The sequence below is a fragment of the Eucyclogobius newberryi genome, unplaced genomic scaffold (assembly GCF_026437365.1).
Source record: "Eucyclogobius newberryi isolate DKJ021-1_F unplaced genomic scaffold, fEucNew1.0.hap1 SCAF_3, whole genome shotgun sequence".
Lineage (NCBI taxonomy): Eukaryota > Metazoa > Chordata > Actinopteri > Gobiiformes > Gobiidae > Eucyclogobius > Eucyclogobius newberryi.
In genome coordinates this window covers 21,479,868-21,495,614 of record NW_027315945.1, presented here as the reverse complement: position 1 = coordinate 21,495,614, position 15,747 = coordinate 21,479,868, and the positions used below count along the sequence as shown (strand labels likewise).

At 40.6% G+C, this 15,747-nt stretch overlaps 1 protein-coding gene across 1 annotated transcript in view; it reads left to right on the top strand.

Annotated features, from left to right (window-relative positions):
• The window catches only part of znf407 (zinc finger protein 407), a 128,927-nt gene that overhangs the window by 82,654 nt on the left and 30,526 nt on the right, over positions 1-15,747 (top strand). The window contains exons 7-9 of the mRNA XM_072460399.1: positions 3,439-3,522; positions 4,458-4,578; positions 8,621-8,799. Of these exons, the coding sequence (XP_072316500.1) occupies positions 3,439-3,522; positions 4,458-4,578; positions 8,621-8,799 (384 nt within the window). The remainder of the gene's footprint in view (positions 1-3,438; positions 3,523-4,457; positions 4,579-8,620; positions 8,800-15,747) is intronic.

The following is a 15,747-nucleotide window of genomic DNA, read 5'->3' as shown; positions in this document are numbered from 1 at the left end:
ACACTCCTCCGGGGTTATTTCAAACACACACTGTACATATGTGTGTGTTCTGGCACAAAAAAAGACTGTATGTTTGGACTTCAAGGTGGTTTTATTGTATGACTATAAACCCCACTTTAATGTAGGAGGTGGGTGTGTCAGTAAAAGAGGCAGCAAATCACCCTTTACAACAGTAAATAATGCAAAAATAAATAAATAATAATGAATAAAGAGATAGACTTGGCAAATAAATGTAGAAAAGTGTAAAGAAGAAAAGGATTGTTGAAAAGTGATCAGCAGTCACATCAAAATTACAGCTCTAGGATCTGAAATATTTAATTTCCAATAAAGACATATAATCTGGATTCATGCTACTTTTACTTAAAGTGCATTTAAACTACACATTTCTCTAATATATAATTAACATTAGTATATTTAAGATTTTACAATAAAAACTACATATTTTTTCCCAGTTTGATAATTTTAGTGGAACTGATAATTGTACTTTCTGGTTGGACGGGTAATTCCACAACTGTTACCTAGCAACCGACTGTAAACAAGAGCCAAAATACACAAATCATGATTTAAGAAATAGTCATAGTTAATAACATCTTTATGTTGTAAAATGATTGCTTAAACTGTCTGAAAACTATGTAAATTGTCCCTGAATTGTCAACATTTACTTTTAAAATTTTGTTCACCAACTGATGTAAAACTATTATATATTTACCACAAGGACTATCCCACCAAACAAAACAATAATTAGACAAACATGAGAACCTGTCATATGCACTTTAACACACACACGCACTCACGCACACACACACACACACACACACACACACACACACACACATACACACACACAATACACATACACATTTGTTTGTGTTATAAAATAAATGTTGAAACACCAAAGCCCCTCCATCTTGTAGATCCTACAGGCTGATGTCTGGGGGTCATCCGTTTAGGTCAAGTCCAGCCTAATATCAGTTAAGTGATAAATAAAAATGGGGTTTTCGGGGTCCCAGTAGGTTACGGGTGGGAGTGCTGGGGGCCTGTCCAAAGCCGGACCGTCCCGTTTGTTGACAGCCGCTTGTCAGTCCTTTGTACCTGCCTCATCTCACTGTTCCAGTCCAGGTTCTCCCCCAGGGCTCCGCGCCAACACCGAACAGCAGATGAAAAGCACACATGTAATTTATAGCCAATGTTTCCTCTTCAAGAATAATTGTGGCGACCGCGGCTGGGCTCAGGGATCGATGGCTATGGATTTTTCTGTGGTGGGGTCTTGTAGCGTTGGCAGTAATGAGAGATGGAAAGGAGGGGAAAAAGAAGAGAGGAGGGAAAAACGACTGGTGCTGCTTTTCTGATATCGGAAGAAAAGCACTGTGCACATTCATAAAAATGAGTTGTATTTTAGTCAAACAGGGCATAGACTCAAAGCACTTGTGTTTTACAGCGTTTAGAAAAGTGTTGAGGTAGTTTGCCAAGTTTTTGAAATATATGATTCTCTGCCATTAGGCACAGTTACATGTTTGTTAAATATTTGTTAAATATATATACATTATTTATTTTAAAGTACTATGTCATTATTTGATGCCCAGTTTTTTTTATTATCAATACATTTTCTATTCCAGTGATTTAATTAACTCATGAGAAAATGTGTTTACAGCATTTTGACATCTTTGAGACCCTGCAATATTTTGGGAAATCTGTAAAATTGCTTAATGAGCTAATGTGAAGTTTGACTTGAGCGGTATGAAATAAACGTAGATAATAATGATTCACAAACGCAATTAAAAAATTAACCTTACGCTGTACTCAATGACCGCATATGCTCCCGAAAACAAAGCTTTGTCTGAGAGCAGTTACATAGGGATGGTGTGAGTTGGCAAACGAATGTACCTTTTTAAGGCTGTTTTTCTCCTCTTTAAGTGGCACTGCATTAAAACTCTTCTCTCAGTCGAGTGGCTTTAAATGGGCGTAATCGAGGCAAACTTGAGGCTGCTTTGTCTCTGTGGACTGTGTGAAAGCTGCTGTATGAGCAGAGGCCCAGCTGGAAGAGTCACCCAAATGTGTTATGGGTGCACGCCGAGAGCCGAGTTCAACATCAGCAGTTAGATGAATATTTAAGTGCGGGACTTTTACGTCCTGCAATGTGTCTGTTTGCGTACAGACTATATAGCACTGGGATATGTCTCACCTACTAAACATGTCATGGCTTTTGCGAATGTGCATGCGTCGCACAACATGTGAAAATGTGCTTCTCTGTCGCACACACACATCGGCGTCTAAACTATAGTTGCGTTTTTGTGGGTTTGTGTGTTTGTGCACAAATGTGTGACTGCCTGTGTTCAGTGGCAGTGAGAAAGAGGGGGACCATAATGCCGTTAATGACAGAGCCAGATGCAGGGAGGAGAAGAGGAGTGTAAAAAGCTCTCCACGCACCCCATCTGGAAGGCATCGCCCCCAAATGAAGTTGTACAAAACCATCCCATTGATAATAAAGCTAATTTTTATGGCTCTGACAAGTATGTAATTATGTTCAGCGGTGCTTTTCAGATTTTATCACAGTCAATAAACCACACTGGCAATTTCCCGTCCCCCATTTGACATATTTACACGGATCCATCTGATTGGAGGAATTAGTTAGCTGTGAGAGCTCTGATGGATATACACTAGTGATCTGTGACTTCTGCTCGGCTCATCTGTTAGCCAACGAGACCCGCTGTGCATCTGCTCAATCTGCCTGCACTTTTTCTTCCCACTTTGTGCAGTTTTCTGTCTATACTGTACATCTTCCTCTGTATTATTCATATTCAAACTTCACTTTTAGCTCATTGACTCTTTAGCATTGAGGTGAATGAAGACGGTGCTAGACTTTTTACTAAGAACTGATATAGAACAAGTCCATACCAAAACTTAACTAAAGGTCAAATTTGGTCTTTCATATTACACAGATACATTCTTTTTCAGTATCATTACTTAAAATGCTCAAACAAGCATGTAGTTTTGATGCTAGCTTCAGTATAATTTAGTGTCTAGGTATCAATACTTTTGACAACCCTTTTGCCTCATGAAACTTTTGACTGATGACACATTAGTTTTAAATCTTTATTAATTCAGACAGACCTGTTGGTTTAAAATGAGAGATAATTGACCGCAATATGGACAGAAAACAACTCAAATCTGAGAAATATTGTGAACCTGACATTGCTATTATTATATAACGTAAAATCTTCCATTATTGCTTGGCACCAGTTAATTTGTGTTGTGTGTCTTATTAAAATGAATTTGCCGTAAGTTGTTAGTATGTGATGTTTTAATCTAATCATGTAATATCATAACTTTGACAAGTGCCCAGGTTCTTAGTGCCTGTTGTATAAAGGAAAACTGTGCCTGTGAATATGAATTTCTCACATCATGATCTTGTTATTTCTTTCTCGTCTGACTCTGTAGGCGAGAAGTCGTATCTGTGCGATCTTTGCGGCTTTGCGGGAGGCACGAGACATGCCCTCACCAAACACAGGAGGCAACATACAGGTGGGTAACTAGGGCTGTACTCTAGGTACAACATTATATATTGTGACAAATACAGACTTTTACAACATAAATTAATGCTGATTTGAAAAACAAAAATGTCATTACTCTAATGGAAACATCAATTTAGAAAACTTCTATGACCGTTCTTGGCAGAAACCGATGTTTTGGGATACGTATCATGGACTCTGTATCGGGATAAATATGTATTGTGAGGTACTTGGCAACACCCAGCCCTACGGGTAACAGCGTGCCCCTCAAGCCCCTCAATCATTAAAAAAGAGTAAACCTGAGCAGAATAAAACATTGTAATTTGAATGCAGCATGCTGAGATTTAATTTAGTAAAATGATTGACACATTGAAAACCCAAGTGACATCTCTTAAACATAAATTCTTTAACTGAATATTATATACAAACTCGCAGGCATCAGCGTGACATGCCCGTGTCAGTGATGGGCATGTGTACCAGAATGGCTGACTGAATCTGAGATTTTTAATTTCAGTTATCATTTCTCCATGTCATTCTGCCGCTTTGGGAAATTGCATTTTTCAGATAGGCTGTCATTAGCACATACCCTTTTTTTAGAAATTGGAATTGTGAAATAAATATTGTTCTTAACTGTTGTTTGGCAACTGCTCAAGAAGTATCAAATATGAACAGGTATTTTGATTTGATAATTGTGTCGGCGTCTTGGCCATTTCATCCAGAAACCTTCAATTTGAGTCCTTTTCACCTGAGCTGACATGTGTTAATTTCCCCCGATTTGTGGTATACTACATTTGATAAATACTCTTCAAACACTTTTATTTTTGTTCAGAAACCTGTGCACACATGTAGCAGAGCCATATTAGCACTGAAAAAAAAACAATTTGTTAAGCACAAGGTCTTCAGCTTTTGGCTGGTTTATGTCTCACATCTTTTTTGTGCCCCCCGCAGGAGAGAGACCATTCAAATGCAAGTTCTGCAGCTTTGCCTCCACCACGCAGTCACACCTCTCCCGACACATCCGCGTCCACACCGGAGAAAAGCCCTACCGCTGCCCCTGGTGCGACTACAGGTACCGCCTCATTGACCCTCCCACGCTTCGAGGCGCTAATGGTCGCCCCTGCTCCCTCTGATGATCGAGGCCTTGATGGGTGGCGGCATATAGGAGGGTGCTGCGGGGGGTCCCAAACGGATATGAGAGTGAGACGGCGGGATCGCAGGTGGCATTGTAGGGTAGTTTAGAACGGGTGGGAGGTAGGTGGGGGTGCTAATATGTGGGGTCTTCTCGCTGTAGGCTGCGAGCTGGAAGTGGAGGGCACACAGGTCTAATCTCCACAGCACGACTCCAGCTCATCAGTCTGCCCTCGTCAACAGGCCGAGCTAGAGTCCACTAACACACACACACACACACAATGTTACCGTCACTGGCAGGTCCCTGTCATTAAAACACCATCATACCACATCAGTAATTACACAGGAAATTGTCGGTGAAATTGAAAAAGTTTTGGCTAGCGTTGCACATCTCCATCTATTTCTCTTTTTGTCCCTTATTATAATCTCCCTTGCGCTGCCCTTCTGTTCATCTTTTCCCCCTCGTGGCATGTTTCCTCGCTGGCTGCGGCAGAGGAGTGTGAAAGGGAATGATCCCAAACCCATCACTGGTTTTAGATGCACTCCTCATTCAGTCAGTCTTTGATAAGGTCATTTGAGCTGCACCCTACACCTGCTCTACAGTCCATTCAAATCATCTGGCTTTGTATTCTGCTCAAAATCAAAGCAATGTTGACAAGGAATCATTTTTGCGAGAACACAAGATAGACTCTGGTTTCCCTTACTATTTATGACACGATTTAGTAAATACAAAATGGTTTGTTTAAAATCCGGTGTTTAATCAGATCTAAAGCAGTTTAATGCATTAAAAATATTGCATTTACATTTCTCATCTTAATACTTAACATTTTATACTCTTTGGAGCACAAACAACACATCACTTGTCATGATACTTTACCATTGAATAGAAAACATTAGCTTATTAAATGAAGAGACCGAATAAACAATAGACTGTGTAAATCACACATTTGCAATTTTGATTGAAGTTCTTTTGTAGTAAAACACTTTGGATGCATAATACCACCTATTACCCTTCTGCTGATACCACTCATCATTAATTTTGGTGTCTCTAAGGGTCACGATAGGTTCAAAGGGGACAAGAAAAGTACAAGCAGAGGTAAAAGGTTAGGGGAAGGCCCAAATGGTTTACTAATGTGCGCATAAACAGTTTAATGCTGGGGCCTCAGACATTTGTGAGGGCCTTGCCTTGGGTCTGCTTTTGAATACATGTTTAAAATCTGTCTCTAGCGACTTGACCCGTATAAGACTGCAATTCAAGTTGGCATGTTTGGCTTTTCACTACTTTTACTACGTGCAAACAAACGCATTATTCATAAATAAGATAAGATAAGATATTCCTTTATTGTCCCACATGGGGAAATTTCATTGGTGCAACGCAGGTAGATACAGAGGTAAATATCCATGCTACTTTAAGGCAAAGAAGTTTAATAGGTCTCCTTTATTAAAATACAACTGATTTGCACTAAATCCATATTCATACAACATGATGAAGATGCAGGCCATTGTTTCTCACTCACACTGTTATCTCTATGAAGGCTGCCCCTCAACTGCATGTAAATTAGCGAGGAGTGAATGATCTATCGAATGCCACTCATCTCCTATTCACACAAAGATAGAGAATAGAAGGGGATAATTATGCTGTGGAATTATGGGTAAAAATATTCTAATGATATTGCTCTGGGAGTCCTCTGCTGTCAGTTAATGATGGCTATTGGACTGTTTTGCTTCTGCTTTACTTTGAGGTTAAAGGCATTATCTTCATTGTTCCAAATGAAGTGTATCCTTGCTTTTTACATTATATAGTTACATTTACAGTTGCAAATTAGATGGTCTAATTGATACATAAACACTTACTCTGACTTTTTCTGGTCTTGTTATTGTTTATCGAAAGCCAACTTGCATTCAAGTTTCAATCTACCTGTTAAAATATGGCGGTGGCTTTGAGGATGGCCCGCTTACTGTCGAGGGCAAAAAGGTTTCGCAACCTTGTGAAAAGCAATGGGAGAGTGGTGAGGGAAGGAGCAGGCCATTAATGATGATAAGTGGAGCTCCTTGCTTGCATAAGTCCTCAATGGCACCAGTGATCCAAATAGACACAAAGAAACGGATTTAAATCTCCACTAACGAAGCGGCTCTCAATTACACCTCTGCCATTATGATACAGTCGTAAGGAAGAATAATATGGAAATGGCTTAAATAAAGGGGAGCTCTGAGAGGTTGGGGATAGGGGTGATGTGTCTGTTGAGCCTGGAGTGCTGGATGGGGGAGGAAGGCGAAACAGTGTCGGGCTAATTAATACAGTGTATAGTAGGAGGGCTGGTGTGGGCTTTCACTAACTGTGACACCTGCTGACTCCTAAACGCACGTTGTGTTGTTTTAATATGACAATTACACCATTACCATATCTGAGAGATAGCACGGCCCCCCTAGGAATCCGCCCGCGCGCTCTTTAGAACCTTTTAGCTCTCTGGAACATTTTTATCTATTTATGCTTCTATTTTTGAATAAGAAATCAGCTCACTTTTAGTAGTTAATGCATTTTTAGCTCGGTGAGTTGCGTTAATTTATGAGCATGTGACAGTTTCCTTTGCTAATACTGTCGACTTTTCAATACTTTCAGGAAAAGGCAACAGATGTGACCGTGATTTGTCTATGAACCCGCTGTAATACCTGTCGGTGAGAGCTAATGAAGTTATCACAATTCTAAGTACTTCTTTGCTTCATAATTGATTTGGGTTTTTGTTTGGAATTTGAAAATATGAGCAACATCACCTCACTTCTTTGTGTTATTTTATACATACAATGACTGTTGTAGTATAACCTGAGATTATATATACCAGTATTTTTACAATGACACATGAGGGTTCATAAAGCCAATGACCAAATACAATTAAAATACCTTTAAAGCTGGATAAAAGATTTAATTATAGGATCCTCTTTTTGTCCTGAATTAGATTGATAAAAAAACAAACTGCTTGTAAAAGAAACACCGTTCTTGTATTGAATCCTTGAATGTATTGTAGCAGCCTAATGTCCAGGAGCTTATTGTTCAATTGTGGCCACTCTTGTATATATTCTACTGCTTGGACAGCACCAAGCGGGGGCCCGCTCTCTTCTTTAGGGCCCCAATGGAGCCAGGTTGGACTCTGGTTCATGATGGAGAGTGGTGTCTCTGCAAAAGTGAAAACAAATTCTCTCCTTGGCTGGCGTGAGCTATGGCACGGTGAGGCTTTATTGTTCCGGCCAAGGTGATAAGGGAGAGTAATTGCGTATTATACTGTCCGAGAATGTCAGGTCCAAACTGAGCACGAGTGCCCCATCCATCAACACTGATGCTGCTGTTTATGTGTGTGTATGAGGCACGGTGCAGGTTGCTGCATGATGCATTATGGGTATGCGCTGGTGTGCATGTGTGTGTGGTTCATTTTGTTTTCATGTCTATACAGCACAGCAACACCTTTGTCATGTCATATCTCAGATTTTGTATTTTGTTTGCTTGTGTATGCATAGGTCCATCCGGGGCCAGTATCACACACAGGGGTGTCTGCGGGCAGGTTTAGATAGAGCCTAGGAGCAGGTCAGGCAGCATCATTAATCAGCCGTGGCTTGTGTGTGACTCTGGAGCTGACATCATTACAACCTATAGCCTGCAGTAGCGCACTATACTGTAGGCCTGGCCTCTCAGACCAGCTTCCCAGACCTACCAGCCTCTTCAACATGCAGACAATAAACTCTATCTCTGTCACAATCATGCTCGCTCTTTACTGATTAGACACAGAACATATTAGCCATTGCAGTATATTCAGTGATGTGACTGATTGTGATGGGGTAACACAAGACCGTATTGCACATGCTTTACCTGATCAGGAAGAATATTGTACTATAAAGTAGAGAATGATATGCTGCGGCCAGTAGTTTGTAAAACAAAGACAATAATGGAAGCAGACTGAAACCATTTTGAGTGAACTTTGTTTGTTTTGTAGATCAAACTGTGCTGAGAACATCCGGAAGCACATCCTCCACACAGGGAAGCACGAGGGGGTGAAGATGTACAACTGTCCCAAATGTTCCTTCGCCAGTAACTCGCCCAATGAGTTCAGGAACCATCTCAAGGACAGTCATGCAGATATTGAGAACCCAGACTTGGCCTACCTACATGCAGGTAATAGCTGTATTTCCTATCTAAAATCTGTCAGTGCACACACAAACGAACACAGGTTTGACTTATGGGTTTTTAACAGCACATACTAATATTACTACCGGTATGCAACTTCTTAAAGTGGTAAATTCTTCTACCTTTGTGGTACAATATAAGGGGTTATTTTTCTTCATGAAGCCAGAACACCGGCTGTGACTTTCTCAAGCCTGGAAAAGGATTTTGACAGAGGTTTCCAGTGTTAAAACCACGTCACAATAGCCATACACGTGACTTGCCATAGCCCTCCTTTTCTGATGGGCTAACTACGCCTTTACGTGCATACACAAAAATCAAATTATCTTATTTGTGGAGTTATCAGATTATTGAAATTGCATGTAAAAAGGTGAGTAATCAGATTTCTTCCTAATCCGTCAATGAGGAAAATACTGTAGCAATGACAAAGTACTGTAGCAAAGACGGAGATTAAAAACAAAATGTACAAGATTATTTTCCTCTAAAGGACTGTAGAACCATCTTCCCACTGACCTAAAGCTGCAGACTGACTTGAACATCTTTAACAGACATCTGAAACTGTGGCTGAAATCAGGGTTGCGTTTCACACATGATAATGCTGTAATAATGAAATGTAGCCAATAAAAAAAACTATAGGATTGGGTAGGTATGTTTGTGCCTCGCTCTTCCTGTGCTTTCATGGCCCGGCTCTATTTCTTCAGAGGTCTTGAGTTTGTTAAATCCTTTGTGGCTGTTTGCCCTCTATCAGCATTGTGTTGTACAACTTGATTCACTGAAAACATCACAGACCAAAAGGCAGCACTCAAAGATTGCAAGTCTTAGCCATCCCTGCCAATCACTCAGGCCAGAGAGACAGATGAAATCTTTTACCTCCACGATTGGTTTCTTTGTGTCTCCATGTTCATCCTTTGTCCTTGAGGGCTTCCAAATCCAATCGGTGGAGTGCTTGTCCTTCAGAGGAGCAGGGAGGACAGGCGTGATCCTGTTATCCCTCTGACCTCACATAAAAGCAGTGGACTCGGCTGTGAGCAACACAGGCCAAACTGGGACATTACATAGAGTTTTATTCTGCTTCACTCTGGTGTATTTCTTAGTGAAATGGGATGGTCACGGTACATGCTCTGACCCTGAAACTTTCCCTCTAAAACAGGAGCATATACCACTGTGTCCTCTTTGCCCCTTTTAAAGTGACATTTACCCTTCTACCCTTGACTCATGAACACCTCTTTGTCTTAAACTACTCATATAACCTTTACTCAATTTTAGGATTTAAAGTAATTTGATCTGCTTCCCTTAGGCTCCTTGCCAGAGTTTGTCCTTATGCGCAGATAACCCCTGCTTTGGCTTTTTTACCCTTGACTGTGGGGAAAATCATCAATTGAGTGAGAACTCAAGAAGAAAATACTGAAATAATCAATGTAATTTTATTAAATGTTTTCCAGTCTACATTATGATTATGCTGACTTTGTTTCAAAGAAAACAAACATTCTCAAAAGTAGCTTATTCAAACCAAAGGAGTTTTAGTTAGGCATGGGAAGTGAACTTATGCTTCTACCAGTTCAAAAGTAGAATGGCAAAGTGGGGGTGGTACAGGAAGGACCTGTGTTTCATCTAAGTAGACAGAACGAGACCAAAAGAAAGAGACAGGGAGAAAAAGATTAAGAAGGTAGATGTTGAATTAACCTGCTTGTGATTGCTCTCTGTCAGAGTGGCACCAGGGCCAGCAGCAAGAGGCAAATCGCCTGTGATGGCCCTTCCCACTGCTCCCTCTTTGAAAGACACAGATCAAAAGCAGCCTAGTCACGGACCCTTGCCGCCCCGCACCCCCCGATTGATTGACACGGCAACGTCTCCGGCACCGCTGATCTGTCTCTCCATATCACCCTATCCTTCTTCAGTTCCCTTCTTTATGCAGCATCGTACTCCGAATTAAAGCCCTTCTCAAGGATGAAAGCAGAGGTCCTTTGCATTGAAGGAAGACAGAGAATTAGAGCCAGCCAGTGATGGAGAGGAATGATGATTAGAGTTTGAGGAAGATGAGGCAAAAAGAAAAGAGGTTAGATGTGTGAGGGGGAGATTCAGCTGATAGGACACATTTTAATAAAATGGTAATGACAATTGTCTTCCCTGCTCGATGTGCAGATAGATCTGCCAGAGAGAAGTGGCAGTGCGTGTGTGATCTCAGTCTGCACACTGCAGCAGAAGTGGAGCTACAGGTATCTTACAGGGCTGCGACTTTGCTAAATTATCCACTGCTCCAACTTTCTTCTAGTTAAAATGCTGAAAGCACTCAGTGACTGGCGTGGCTTTGGGAAATGTTCCATTTTCATTTTCTTTGCTCCCTCTGGCGAGGTCATCTGGTTTCAGGGCTCTGGTTTTGTTAAATCAGCTCTTGTCCTGGTGAATTTTAAGGACTATAACGCAGGTGGGATGTCGCCATTAGCTCTATCTGAGTGTCTCCAGTCCACTATTTTTAATTGTGAAATATTTCTCCAATTTCATTCCAAGGTTGCAAATTGCTCATCTTGGGGGCATGGAGATCAAATGCTTTGTAATTAGCCAACAGCTACTGAGTGTGCAGAACCATTGCTTTATCCCTAAAAAATGTAATACAAATAAATAAAGAAACTTGTTCAAGGCGTTGCTGCTGCTTATGCAGATTGTGTTTTCTTAATAATGCATGATGGATGGCTTTGTAGAGGAGTGCAGGAGACCTGGCCTTGTAAGTGATGATCTTAATACACAGTTAGAACCACAGGCAAATGTATTTGTTTGCATAGATTTTGTAGATCTTATTAAACAAATCTGTACACAGATATGGGCTTGGATGGCTTTTACTTAAGTTATGCAGCAGCTCCTTCCTCACCTTCTGTTCATCATGTAATGAAACATTACTCTCAGGAGTGCTTTGTGTCCCAGCTGTGTGTTGCATTGTTCAGGACAGGTGTGCATGTCCCGGCAGATGACACAGTGTCAACATGGTGAATGAAGCCACAGACACCAGCGATAAAATCAACATCTGCTTTTAATAACAATGTGCTATATGTGACACTTTTGGATGTGGGGAAATATGTGTAAAAACATTGTACAACAGTTCTTGAAAAACACCTATAGGACTTCCAAGTCGTCAGTAATAGTGATGAACCTGCGTCTTTGTGTCACCATCCTTATGTTGCTTTCACTTGATGGGCATTAATGAAAAAAGCTATTCTGTTTACCACAATGTAAAGTCACCTCATTCTGTCGTGGTTGTCTCAAGATGAGACTTTTTTTTTCTTTAGAGATTTTCAGACATAAACATGAACATTCAGATTGGGTAAAACAACACAGGGGCCATTATTTTGATGCCCCAAATGCAACACTTTAAGTGTGGATGTTTTACAGTAATTTAAAGTTTATTTCACCTCTGAAGCCTCGGTCGGACCGCACATAGAGCGAATGTGGCTGCTGTATTGGACTGGTATACTTGTGGAGTGAAACTCGCATGGAGAGCAGCACAGCACTCCTGTGCTCTTGTGGTCCCAAGATTTGAAAGCTGCCCTCTCAAGACCACGTGTCCATGCAATAATTAAGCATTTATACAGAAAAATAAAACCTGCAGAGGGCTGCACCTTACGGTGAAAATAGACTCCCAGTGGACTTGATCTGAAGCACCGCAGCACTTCCAGCTCCTCTTGCTCAGAGGATGGTCTGAGATACTTGCATTTTTTGGAATTCTTGACCTTTTTTTAGGTACACATATATTACACAGCTGCTACTACATCCACCCTCTCTCCTGTCTGCTGCGTCCTTCACCTAAGAGCATCCAAATATTGTTGTGGTATAGGCAGCAGTAGGCCAGAGGTAGGCCAGTGTAACGGGTGCACAACTACAGAAGATCCCGGCCGCTGTCCCTGTGTGCAGTGTGAATCCGCCTTATCATTAACAGCATACAGTGCGAAACCAGAGACTGCAGGAACAATTTGTAATTGCTAAAGATGTTCTATACAACATAAGCTTTTAGCCAGCAAAAAAATGTATTATGTAATATGTCCATAGATTCAGTGACATATTTTATATTTGTTTTAATCCTGGAGGAGGACGCCCGGACCGCCCTCACATACTGGTATACCAGGCATGTCCAAACTACGGCCCGGGGGCCAAATGCAGCCCTCCGACTGCCTTCTAAGTTGTACTTTTTACTGTAAAATTGGACAAATTCAAGCATTTTGATGTTATACCAACCTAAAATTAATGTCCCAAGTCTTATTAAAGGTGTGGAGGCTCATTGATACAATGTCAAATGCAAACTTTCAAATGATCCACTTTGTCATTCGACAAATTCAACATTGTCGGGATTGTCGACACTCCTGTGGTACCTTTTGTTTTTCTACCATTTTCTTGTAATTGGCCCCACCCCCTCAGACTCAATTGCTGAGTTTTGCTGCTAAACTGCAGCAGGCACAAACCTAAAAGTCCTTTCTAACTAAGCATATATTGAATATTGGATTTGTTTCAAGATGTCATGAATTAGTTCATTTTAAGCCATATAGAAAAGTGCCCTTTTGTGGTTGTGCGCTTGGCCCCTCAAAATGTCAGTGCACTTCCCTGCAAACAATAATGTCCCTCCCACAAAAAATTCACAATGATGTCTGGTTTGTGTTTTGCCCCACTCCAGTTGCGTACATGACTAAAACAATTCAGGACTAGTATGGGCAGAGCAGGCAGCAATTCTCAGCATAATGACCTGCTTCAATGAGCATGAAAACTCTCCCAAACGGCAGCATTCATCACACATCAGCCACAACAAACCACCTTTTGTTTCATTTCCGTCGCATCCAAATTATTGAATGGGTATTCACAGACTTTCACTCAATCAAGCCAATGAAAACACAGAATAAAGGTTTTCACTCCATTTGTCATTTTGCAACTTTATTTTAAATAAACAATTGTTCACTGGGAGGCTGACTTTTGTTGTTGCAAATGAGTACAATTTGTGTTTCACCTCTGTACGTTGTCTGCGGCTAATAAGGGCCAAAAGCAGTGCTCTGATTGAGTTTTATTTTCAAACGTCTTAAAAAAGCTGTTCTAAAGCCGTGTATGTGCCTTAAAATGAATGTGTGTGAATAAATTAACGAACAAACCAAAATTTGTGATCAAGATGGGATCTCGTTTTTAATATTTTAATTTAATATCTACTTCCGGTTCTAAGGTATCCCAGCATTGACTTATAAATAGCATATACGTTGATACACTTTTTATTATTTGTTTTTTACATCTCTGAGTTAATCTTACTGAACTTTTTTTGTATTTGATTAAGTTGAAGCATGTTCATGACATAAAGTATGTGTACACAGTATGGTGCCAGGACAGCACACAGTAAAGTATCTGAGCAAGCTGAATCCTGGAGTGCTTTGGTGAGTGATGTGTGATCAGAGGGACTGAGGCAGTGCTGTCCCTCCTGTACGGAACACTGAATATAGGATCCAACAATTCGCCGCTGCCTATAAAGCCTTTTCCATAATTCAGCCCTTCTCCCTCAGTTCACTGTGCTCGCACGGTGAGAGCTAAAGGCTGGCCTCGCTCTGTTCCTAGAAAGATGGAACTAGAAAATAAACAAAAACGTGTTATTAAATAAGGTTTTAGTATTATGTACACTTGATCTTTATGGCCTTAGTACCGCGTTCCCCTGATCATTCCCTCTGCGCTGACCTTTGACCCCTGTACCGCTGAGGATCATTTGTTTCCCAGACGCCACGTGTCGTCTCTTTGGTGGCTTTCCAAACATCTCAGCATCTCTAATTACTAACAGACTCAACTTTCCAAACTAAACAACCAATTACGAGCGCTTAAGCCCAGCCCAGGCCCACGTTTCCTGATACACTGGCCTATTAGGACCCCTTTTTTCTCCCTCTCCATAATTGAATCCCCTGGCTGCTCATCAGTGGGCTAATTTAAGCCAATGTGTAGTGTTGATAATCAGAGGGGCTGCCTGTTAGACTATCAGACCCCAATTAAGTGCCCTTTTATTTTCACCATTACAAGGAACTATCATGACTTTTGTTATTGTACTTCCCTCTTTATCGCAATGGTTTGTTTGGGGAATTTTGTAGTCTGTTTTTTGCAGAAGATAACACTTTTACTACTTCCTCCTTTATAAGTGTTTGTGATTATAATTGCATGAAAGTATGTACCACATACATATCTCTTTATTGTTACAGAAAATTAAGTGTCTCAAAGATTCACCGTGTAACATCTCTGGTGCAGGGTCTATCACCAGCTTGTCTTTATGGAGAGATGTTAAATCTATCCTTTCTTGTATTTAATTAATTACAATTATGAGTAATGCTCCAATCAATTACTGAAATTGTGTAATCGAGTAATCAAGTTTATTCACATTAGCGGTGCAGTGTTCATTGTGCACATATGTGTTTCCTTGAGTGTAAAAGTTGCACCTTTCTACTCGTATGTTTACTTTTCTGTGAACTACACCACCTGCTTTCATTTCATCAGTCTCTTCAATTTAATGTTAGCTGATCCTCATCTTTGAATCATGAGTGATCTGTGGCTATTGTTATTTTTCCATTATCAAGCATCTCTAAACGGGTGTTTTATTGCTCCAAACACCATGAAAGAAATATCTTACAGTAAGTGGTGTTGCCTTTAAGACAGATCTGACCTGTAATTTAGCCTTTGTTCATTCAATATCACCAGGTCAACTGACGCAGAACCTCAGCTATAAAATTGGATTTAGATATTTGGTAGCTTCATCCTATTATTTGCTACATTTGATAAACTGCGAATTGCTGAAAATGAATGCTTGAACAGACTTTTCTGCCAAAGTCTGATGCTTCTAACTTCTGTTTGTACAAATTTGAAATGTGGAAAGTTTGGATCAATAGTTTAGTTGTCTCTTTAGTTGGATATCTCACTTTCCCCCTTGTTCTTTCCTCTGCCTCG